The 10,366-nt window shown below is 39.9% G+C and overlaps 1 protein-coding gene, 1 long non-coding RNA gene and 1 pseudogene across 3 annotated transcripts in view; 2 read left to right on the top strand and 1 right to left on the bottom strand.

The window, feature by feature from the left end:
- Window positions 1-6,634, top strand: part of SLC30A5 (solute carrier family 30 member 5) — a 29,320-nt gene extending 22,686 nt beyond the window's left edge. For both annotated transcript variants that reach the window (XM_023751200.1, XM_014452168.2), the window contains exons 13-16: window positions 474-675; window positions 1,768-1,994; window positions 2,422-2,550; window positions 4,974-6,634. In XM_023751200.1, coding sequence (XP_023606968.1) covers window positions 474-675; window positions 1,768-1,994; window positions 2,422-2,550; window positions 4,974-5,144 — 729 coding nt within the window. In that variant the 3' untranslated portion in view covers window positions 5,145-6,634. The remainder of the gene's footprint in view (window positions 1-473; window positions 676-1,767; window positions 1,995-2,421; window positions 2,551-4,973) is intronic.
- Window positions 1-10,304, bottom strand: part of LOC111825263 — a 30,015-nt gene extending 19,711 nt beyond the window's left edge. The window contains exon 1 of the long non-coding RNA XR_002828433.1: window positions 10,164-10,304. This is a non-coding gene — a long non-coding RNA (uncharacterized LOC111825263). The remainder of the gene's footprint in view (window positions 1-10,163) is intronic.
- Window positions 3,027-3,114, top strand: LOC111825690 (annotated as a pseudogene).
- Window positions 10,305-10,366: the final 62 nt, after the last annotated feature.

The following is a 10,366-nucleotide window of genomic DNA, read 5'->3' as shown; positions in this document are numbered from 1 at the left end:
CTATTCTTGAACGAATTTTCGTGCATCGGGCCTCTAGTTATTTATAATGGATGTGGGGGGGCGGACAATGGCCACTAATGAAAGGACTAGTTAAATGAATTTTTCACTCATAGAATACTATGCAGCTATTAAAAAGAATGAGTTATACCTATAAATACATACTATTGAAATTTACCTAGTAATGTAAACAAGATTTAAGATATAGTGTATAATTACTCTAAGAAATAGTATTTTCCAACTGTTTATTTAAATAGAAGAAAACTTCAGTATCATTTATTTATTCATAAGTCATGAACCAAGTACATATTCTTAATCACTTAAAATTTGGATTTACTTAATGAATGTAATGAGGTTTTGCTATGAATACCTTCAAAACTATAAACAGAAAACACATAGCTGTATACTAACTCTTAAGCAACAAGCTTATTTTTTAAATTACAAATTTAAAGATTTTCTTTTCTCCCTCTTGCTAGCCAGTCTCAGTTGGAGGACTGATAGTAAACCTTATTGGTATCTGTGCCTTTAGCCATGCCCATAACCATACCCATGGAGCTTCTCAAGGAAGCTGTCACTCATCTGATCACAGCCATTCACACCATATGCACAGCCACAGTGACCATGGGCACGGTCACAGCCATGGATCTGCAGGCGGAGGCATGAATGCTAACATGAGGGGTGAGTCCTTGCCAAATATTGACCTACTTTTCAACCATGTTGTGATTTGACACTGTTCATTTGTATTAAATATTGCACTCTGGTACAATTTTATTTTGGAAAAACAATCTGTGGCTAAAAAAAGGTTGAAGTTGCCGAAACCGGTTTGGCTCAGTGGATAGAGCATCGGCCTGCGGACTGAAAGGTCCCAGGTTCGATTCCAGTCAAGGGCATGTACCTGGGTTGCGGGCACATCCCCGGTGGGGGATGTGCAGGAGGCGGCTGATCGATGTTTCTCTCTCATCGATGTTTCTGACTCTCTATCTCTCTCCCTTCCTCTCTGTAAAAAATCAATAAAATATTTTTTAAAAAAAAAAAGGTTGAAGTAAGTAAATGTAAATTACTGTATAATTATAGAGTTCTTTTCATAATGACAATTGCATAAATATTACTTCCAGGGGAAATACTGAGTATGCCATTATGAACTCTCACTACAAAAAACACCCAGATTTTTTTGTACTATAAAAAGAAAATGAGCTCTAACCGGTTTGGCTCAGTGAATAGAGCATTGGCCTGCAGACTGAAGGGTCCCAGGTTCGATTCCGGTCAAGAGCATGTACCTTGGTTGCAGGCATATCCCTAGTAGAGGGTGTGCAGGAGGCAACTGATTGATGTTTCTCTCTCATCAATGTTTCTAACTCTCTATCCCTCTCCCTTCCTCTCTGTAAAAAATCAATAAAAAAAAATATATATATTTTTTTTCTTTTTTTTTTTTTTAAAGAGAGAGAAGTATTTATCACTGTATTGAATTATTCTAAATGTTTAATATAAGTTATTTGGGTAATGTTAAGACTTGGCTCATACACGATTTCTAGGAAGCCTTCCCAGGGTAAACCACACCAACATAAAACTCGCCACACTGTGGTACAGTAGCCCACATCCATACCTTCTTACTCCTGGGTTGTAAATTCCTTGAGGATAGTGATCATGTTTTAGTCATTTTGAGTGACAGTGCATAGTAGGTATCTAATAATACTTATAGATATTTTATGGATAAAAGAACTAAATTAGATGTGATTTAATTTTTAATGTTTTTATATATTTTACTTACAGGTGTATTTCTACATGTTTTGGCAGACACACTTGGCAGTGTTGGTGTGATTGTATCCACAATTCTTATAGAGCAGTTTGGATGGTTCATTGCTGATCCCCTCTGCTCTCTTTTTATTGCTATATTAATATTTCTCAGTGTTGTTCCACTGATTAAAGATGCTTGTCAGGTTCTACTTCTGAGACTGCCACCAGAATATGAAAAAGAATTACATCTTGCTTTAGAAAAGGTAGTGTGTGTAATTTCTTCACTATTTTCTTCCTTTTAAAGTAGCATTTGAAATTAAATTGACCTAACACGAAATGTCCAATATCTGAATGAACAAAATATAGTTTTATTTAAAGGACATAAAATAGGAACTGAGTAAATGGAGATACTTTCTTGGATAGAAAACTATATTATGAAGATGCTGATTTTCTTTAATTTAAATCCCAATGTAGTTGCCTCTCGTTTGGATTTGTTTGTTTTTGTTTTGGGAGAGCATAGATAATCCAATATTATTTGGAAGCTTATTGGAAAGAGTTAATGCTTGAGAATAAACAAAAAATACATAAATAATTAGCTTAATAGTGGTTCCTGGACCAAAAAGATTGCTTTGTGTTAAGTAAATTATAACCTTTAAGTCCATTTATATTACGTCAGCTTTTATTTGACAGATACAAAAAATTGAAGGATTAATATCATACCGAGACCCTCATTTTTGGCGTCATTCTGCCAATATTGTGGCAGGAACAATTCATATACAGGTGACATCTGATGTGCTGGAACAAAGAATAGTACAGCAGGTAATAATCTTTTGTTTTTAAAGTAATTTCAATTGAGGTAATTCTTGCATATAATTGAGGTAATTCTTGCATTATTACTTATACTGTTCCATAGTAATTTAACTGTTTTAAAATTTCAGTCTTTCATCTGAGGATAACAACATTTTGTACACCTAGGTTTTCTTTATATCCAAAACTGGTTAAAATAAAATCAAGTTTTAGGATTTAGAGGATCAGCTTAAGTTAATGTAAAATAAAATTAATTTATGATCAACCTTAATTCCCAATAGATCAAGAAATAAGTTATTATAAATGTAGCCCTAAATTAATTATTATAATATTAACATTGGCAGGGTATATGCTATGGTTGAAGATAGGGATCAAAACAGTTCTTGTATCCCTATTCTGGACATACTGAATTGGAAGCAATAGCTGTTTTCTTTTACTACTTTTAAAGTGAGATCAGAATTTACTCGTCGTCTAAAATCCTATTTTGTGCTCCCTTCGGCAGCACATATACAGAGAAGATTAGCATGGCCCCTACACAAGAATGACATGCAGATTTGTCAAGTGTCCCATATTTTAAACAAAAACTAATAAAATCCTATCTAACATTTGCCCAAATAAATAATAAACATTATTTTGAGGACTAGAGGCTCAGTACACAAAAATTTGTACACTCAGGGGGGATGGGGGGGGGTCCTCAGCCCGGCCTGTGCCCTCTCGCAGTTTGGGACCCCTCGGGAGATAATGACCTGCTGGCTTAGGCCTGCTCCCGGGTGGCAGAGGGCAGGCCCAATCCCTAGGTGCAGCCCCTGGTCAGACTCAGAGCAGGGCAGATTGGGGAGTTGGGGCGCCGCCCCCTGTCATGCACAGAGCAGGGCGGATCGGGAGGTTGCGATGCCACCCCTAGTCACGCTCAGGGTAGGGCCGATTGGGGGGTTGGGGCACCGCCCCCTGTCACACTCAAGGCAGGGTCGATAGGTTGCAGCGCCACCCCCTGTCACACACAGAGCAGGGCCCATCAGGGGGGTTAGGGCTCCGTACCCTGTCACGCACAGAGCAGGGTCGATCAGGGGTTGAGGAGCTCCCCCCTGTCACTCTCAGAGTAGGGCCAATAGGGGAGTTGGGGCGGTGCCCCCTGTCACACACAGAGCAGGGTGGATCAGGGGGTTGGGGCGCTGCCCTCTATCACCCACAGAGCAGGGCCAATCAGGGGGTTGGGGCGCCGCCACTGTCACACTCAGGGCAGGGCCGATGGGGAGGTTATGGCTCTACCCCGTCACACACAGAGCAGGGCCCGTGGGGGTGGGGGGTTGGGGCGCCGCACCCTGTCACACACAGAGCCACAGGGCGATCAGGGGGTTGGGGAGCTCCCCCCTATCAGGCACAGAGCAGGGCTGATCAGGGGGTTGGGGCGCCTTCCCCTGTCACGAACAGAGCAGGGCGGATAGGGAGGTTGTGGCCCCGCCCCCTGTCACACATAGAGCCGCAGGGCGATCAGGGAGTTTGGACGCTGCTCCCTGTCACGCTGATCCTGGTGCCGGGAGGCCTCGAGGCTCCACTGATCCCGGTGCTGGGAGGCATATTACCCTTTTACTATATAGGATAGAGGCCTGGTGCACGGGTGGGGGCCAGCTGGTTCGCCCTAAAGGGTGTCCTGGATCGGGGTGGGGGTCCCGCTTGGGTGCCTGGCCAGCCTGAGTGAGGGGATGATGGCTGTTTGCCGCTGGTCACACCCCCTTCAGGGTGGGGGTCCCCACTGGGGTGCCTGGCCAGCCTGGATGAGGGGATGATGGCTGTTTGCATCTGGTCACACCCCTGCAGGGTGGGGGTTCCCCACTGGGGTGCCTGGCCAGTCTGGGTGAGGGGCTGAGGGCCGTTTTCAGGCTGGCAGGTGACTAAAGCTCCTAACCTATCCTTTTTTTCTTTTTTTTTTTATTCTGGGCCAGCTTTAGCTCTGAGGCTTGGCTCCAGCTATGAGACCTCCACTGCTGAAAGAAGTTTCTGGCCTTTGTTTACCTTCTGTATTTGAAACAATGTTGCGATCCGGCTGGCTGAAGCCTGGCTGACTAAAGCAGGTTTCTGGGGTTTTGTTTAGCTTCTATATTTGTTACAATGTTTCTTAGAGAGCAGCTGAGAGGCCGGCAAGGCAGGCAGGGAACCTGGCTTCCTCCGTCACTGAAGCAAGCAAGCCTCCCTGTTTGCGTCAGCTGCCTGGCCGCCGGCCGCCATCTTGGTTGGCAGTTAATTTGCATATCTCACTGATGAGTCAATGGGAAGGGTAGCGGATGTACAGCTAATTACCAAGTTTCTCTTTTATTAGATAGGATGTATCTTTGACTAACTGTAGCTATAAAAAAATGAAATATCAATTATTTAAGACATGTGCATTAAATGCATTAACCTAAAAGCTTTAAAATGTATGGATCTTTTTATAACAGGTTACAGGAATACTTAAAGATGCTGGAGTAAACAATTTAACAATTCAAGTGGAAAAAGAGGCATACTTTCAACATATGTCTGGCCTAAGTACCGGATTTCATGATGTCCTGGCTATGACAAAACAAATGGAGTCCATGAAATACTACAAAGATGGCACTTACATCATGTGAGATAACCGGGAATTACCTCTGGAGTGTAAACAATGAAGATTAAATGACTAAGTATTTAGAATATTGCCAGAAGGAAGAAAATTGCACACAATTGTACAGAAACATTTTGCCATATTTGAAAAACAAAATTAAAGTTCCCTACTATTGGATCAAGGAATCTTAAAGGAAATTTAAATACAGAATGGAGCATTCATTGTTCAAGTAAAATCATTATTTGAATTATGTGTATAACAAGAATCTTGAAATTAGAGTGAACATGATATATCACATCATCTTTAAAGATGAACATATAATGACGGAATCAAGTGAAGACCAAAATTACTTCTGTGTTTACTTTGTGCCAGAAAGCATCTCCATTGTAAATAATGTATGTACATGTTTATTACAAAGACCCAAATGAAAAATTTTAGTCGATTTTTTTGCATAGCCCTAGGATAAAAAAAGAATAAAAGTTCTATATTTATGGATTTTCTGTATATAAAACTAGTTTCTAATTAAAACTTAAATCCGTTAAGTAAAATCTGTATTGCCACTTTAAATGTAAAGTAAATTATTTGGGAGAAACTTCAACCACTGATAATGAGACAAGCAGTGAGAATAGGGAAGTATAACTACAGTTTTTGATGTATTACAAAAACCAACCACTCTGTAAAATAAATTTTTTTTACTTTTGGTAATATTTGCAAATGAATATTACTTTATTAAGGTGAAGAACTTATACTAAGTTGTGTCCATGTTGTTCACTCACTTGTCTTCTGCCTCTCAAGTAGAATACTACATTTCTTATGCATCTGGCATTCCTAGTTGTTTATCAAGCTGGTATCCAAGCAATGCTAGGCTTTTCATCTTTTCATTTAGCTCTGTATGTTGTGGAATAGCCATTTGAGAGAGTCATAAATAATTGTCAACTCAGTTTAATTTTCTGCCCATAAATGTCATTTTTTTGGTACATGTAGATATATAAGAAATATCAAAGTATAGGTAGTCATTTAAAGTTTAATAAGTAAATATGGTCTATAAACACTAGGGCACCATGAAATCAAAATATCCTATAACTATTTTCTATAAATATATCTAACATTTTTTAATTTCCAATTTAAAAGGAATGTACAGTCTGAAAAGACTGTATAATAGATATATAATAATATATGCAGTTTTATAAACACCAAAGAATGTTGTCCAAAAGAAACTTTTGAATACCTGTCTATTTATAAGAATCTGAATATTTTCATTCTTATACTAGAAATTTTGATAAGTAGGATGAATTAATTTTAGTATGGGTACTATTTTCTTATCTAACATAATGGCAAATGTGTACTGTAAATCATATTTTTGTCTTACTAATTTTAATATGTGAGAGGTTTAGAAATTTGTTATAACTTATTTGGATAATCCTTGTCTTCTCTTTACATATTATCTGGTCCAGAATCTTCAAAATTAAAAATTTATGAATGGTGAGGAAATAAATGCATATTGGCGTTTCAATGCAACTTTTGTACAATAAAAATTTTTAAGTAGATAGGTACAATGAATATTGCACCATTACTAAACTTATCATTTTCCTTAGAAGACGTATAAACAACAGGAAAATAAAATTAATGTGACTGAGAGAGAAGGCAGGGGCTGAAGATTAAGGGGGGTGCAAGTAGAAAGCAGGGAAACTCCACATTGAAGAGCACCTGGGTACTGGTTCCAGCTCATACAAACCATGTGACTTTAGACAAATCAGCCTCTCCGAGTATCTTTCTTTTTCTCTCTCATACATAAAATCAAAATCAAATCTCAAATTCACAGGAGTATGAGGAGCAAAAGGAATAATGTGAAAATAAATTGAAAGTTGAAAAGGGCTAAGTAAAGTTAAAGGATTTTTAATATTTTAAACTTCACTTCAGAGGTAGCTTTTATTTGTCATTTTTTCCTATTGAAATCAGCATCTGAGAGATTAGTTAATATTATATTAAGTGAACAAACAAGCTTAAAATAATGCCCAAAACAAGTCTATTTATAGTTCGTTTGCCCCAAGGGTGGTGGTGGTTGCTTAACAAAACTATTGATTTCTCTTTTATCCCTCCCCATTTCTCTCCTTTCCCTTTCTTTCCAACTATTGTTTTCCCTTCTTACCAATTTAGGCACTGGTGATTTCCACTTAGAATAAACATTATATCTGTTAAGATACAGATTTATTGTTTCTATTACATGATAATTGATCAAACTTTAAACTTTTCTCATTACAGTAGAAGAATGAGGCTATAGTAGTATATAGTTAAATATCTCTAAGCGATCCTGGCTTTACTTTAAATTTAGATTATGATTCTCCCCTAAAATACCCACTATATTAATTCAGAGATGGCCAGGCCAGCGTGGCTCAGTGGTTGAGCATCCACCTATGAACTAGGAGGTCACGGTTTGATTCCCAGTCAGGGCACAGCCTGATCCCCAATCGTGCAGGAGGCATCCAATTAATGATTCTCATCGATGTTTTTATCTCTCTCCCTCTCTGAAATCAATAAAGATATATTTTAAAAAATGTACTCATGATAGCTAAAAACTGGAAACAGTCCAATGTCCATCAGGAGGTGTAGTGTATTCATAATGGAATACTACTCAACAGTTTTTTTAATTACTGTTACAAACAATATAGGTGATTCTCAAAAACATGTTAAGTGAAAGAAGCCAACAGCATGGAAGGGACCTGGAGAGTATCATTTTAAGTGAAATAAGTCAGAGAAAGACAAGCATCACATGCTCTCACTCATATGTGGAATCTAATTAACAAAGTAAACTGATGAACGAAGTGGATCCAGAGACATGGAAGCATGGGACAGAGTGCAGAATCTCAGAGGGAAGACGGGAGAGGGTAGGTGGGTGGGAAGTAATCAGCTAAAGACCTTGTATGCATATATGCAGAACTCATGGACGCAGGCAGTGGGGTGGTGAGGGCCTGGGGCAGGGGGTTGGGGTGTGCTGGATGAGGTGGGGGGGGGGGGACATATGTAATACTTTCAACAAGATTTTTAAAAATAATAATAAAAAGAAGCCAAACACAAGAATTCATACAGTATGATTCTCTGTATATGAAATCCAAAAGCAGAGAAGACTATAGTGATCAAGCACAGAAAATTGTTTGTATTAATTAACTATTGCTGCCATAACAAATTACCACAAACGTAGTGGCTTAACACAAATTTACAGTTCTGAAGGTCAAACATCTAGTATGGGTCTCACAGGGCTAAAATCAGAGCTGCATTTCCATCTAGAGCAGTGGTTCTCAACCTTCCTAATGCCTCGATCCTTTAATACAGTTCCTCATGTTGTGGGGACCCCCAACCATGAAATTATTTTCATTGCTACTTCATAACTGCAATTTTGCTACTGTTATGAATCGTAATGTAAATATCTGATATGCAGGATGTATTTTCATTGTTACAAATTGAATATAATTAAAGCATAGTGATTAATCACAAAAACAATATGTAATTATATATGTGTTTTCCGATGGTCTTAGGCGACCCCTGTAAAAGGGTTGTTCGACCCCCAAAGGGGTCTCGAACCACAGGTTGAGAACTGCTGTTCTAGAGGTTCTAGGGGAGATGCCATTTCCTTGTTCATTCAGGCTAATTGAATTCAGTCCTTGTGGATGTAGGACTGAGGTCCCTGTTAGCTGGTGTTTCCAGCTGCTACCGGCCACCTACATTCTTTGGCTTGTGACCTCCTTCCTCTATCTTCAAGGTCGGCAACAGTTGGACATATGCTTCTCCCATTTCAGATCTCTCTTCTTCCACTGTTGCATCTTTCTCTGACCGCCTCTTCTCCCATCCTCTTCTACCTTTAAGGCCTCATGTGGTTGCAGTGGACCCACCCAGGTAATCAGGGTAATTCCTATCTCAAGGTCTTCCAAGCCTCTTTTGTCAGGTAAATTAATCTGGTCTTTTCATATTCACAGGTCTAGGCATTAGGGCAAGAACATTTTTTTAAAAACGTATTTTAATTGATTTCAGAGAGGAAGGGAAAGGGAGAGAAACATCAATGATGAGAGAATCATTGGCTACCTCCTGCTTGCCCCACACTGGGTACTGAGCCCACAACCTGGGTATATGCCCTCACCAGGGAATCAAAATGTGACTTCCTGGTTTATAGGTCGATGCTCAACCACTGACCCACATCTGCCTGGCTATTCTTAATATTATATGCCAGCACAGTGTGCCATGGAATAAGTTTTTGTTCACTTATTATACATGACACTCAGACATGAATTAATGAAAGGTTTGGGAAGTTTTCTTGTATTACTTCTGTAATTTCCTCCCTGTATTTTCTCAGTCTTTTTTTTTCTCCTTAGTTTCATTTTAATATTTTTTATTTTTCAATTACAGTTGACATACAATATTATATTCCTTTCAGTTGTACAATATAGTGGCTCTAGCCCTACCAGAACCATCCAAGCCATCGTCTCTTGCCTGGCCTCTTACAATAGCCTCTTCATGGCTCCCCTTGCTTCACTTTCTCTTCTGTTTCTCCTCCTCCTTCGCACTTACATACATTACCTTACAGTGATTAAGGTTATCTTTTTGAAAGATAGACTGTGCCACACCTTGGTTTAAAACCCTCCAGCCCGGCCACGGTGGCTCAGTGGCTGAGCACCGACCTATGAACCAGGAGGTCATGGTTCGTTCAATTCCCAGTCAGGGCACATGCCCAGGTTGTGGGCTGTTCCCCAGTGGGGAGTGTGTAGGAGGCAGCCCATTGATGTTTCTCTCTCATTGAATTTTTCGCCTCTCTATCCTTCTCCCTTCCTCTTTCTCTAAAAACAAAACAAAACAAAAAATCAGTAAAAACATTTAAACAAGTTTATGTCAATTAAAAAATAAAAACTCTAAAGGCTTTCACTTCACATATAGTCCAGATTCCTGCAAACCACTATATATATGAGAGAGAGAGAGAGAGAGAGAGAGAGAGAGAGAGAGAGAGGCGGTATTCATTATATTGAAAGTGTGTTAACAATAAGTAGGATTAGAAACGTACTGTTTCTCTTGCTTCTCAAACTGCGGCTGCTCCACTGTCACTTTCCCGAGGCCACACGGCCGGCCCCTCCGCGACACCTGGTGGCGCACCAGCCCGCCTCACCTCACCGGGCCGCAGAGCGCAGGCGCAGAGCCCGACCGAGCGACGCCGCACGCTCGCTCTGGCCCCGCCCCACGCTCGCTCTGGCCCCGCCCCGTCTCGAA

This window comes from Myotis lucifugus, unplaced genomic scaffold (assembly GCF_000147115.1).
Source record: "Myotis lucifugus unplaced genomic scaffold, Myoluc2.0 scaffold_0, whole genome shotgun sequence".
NCBI classification, from domain to species: Eukaryota; Metazoa; Chordata; class Mammalia; order Chiroptera; family Vespertilionidae; genus Myotis; species Myotis lucifugus.
The sequence above is the reverse complement of the archived record's forward strand: the minus strand, read 5'-3'. Positions and strand labels throughout refer to the sequence as shown.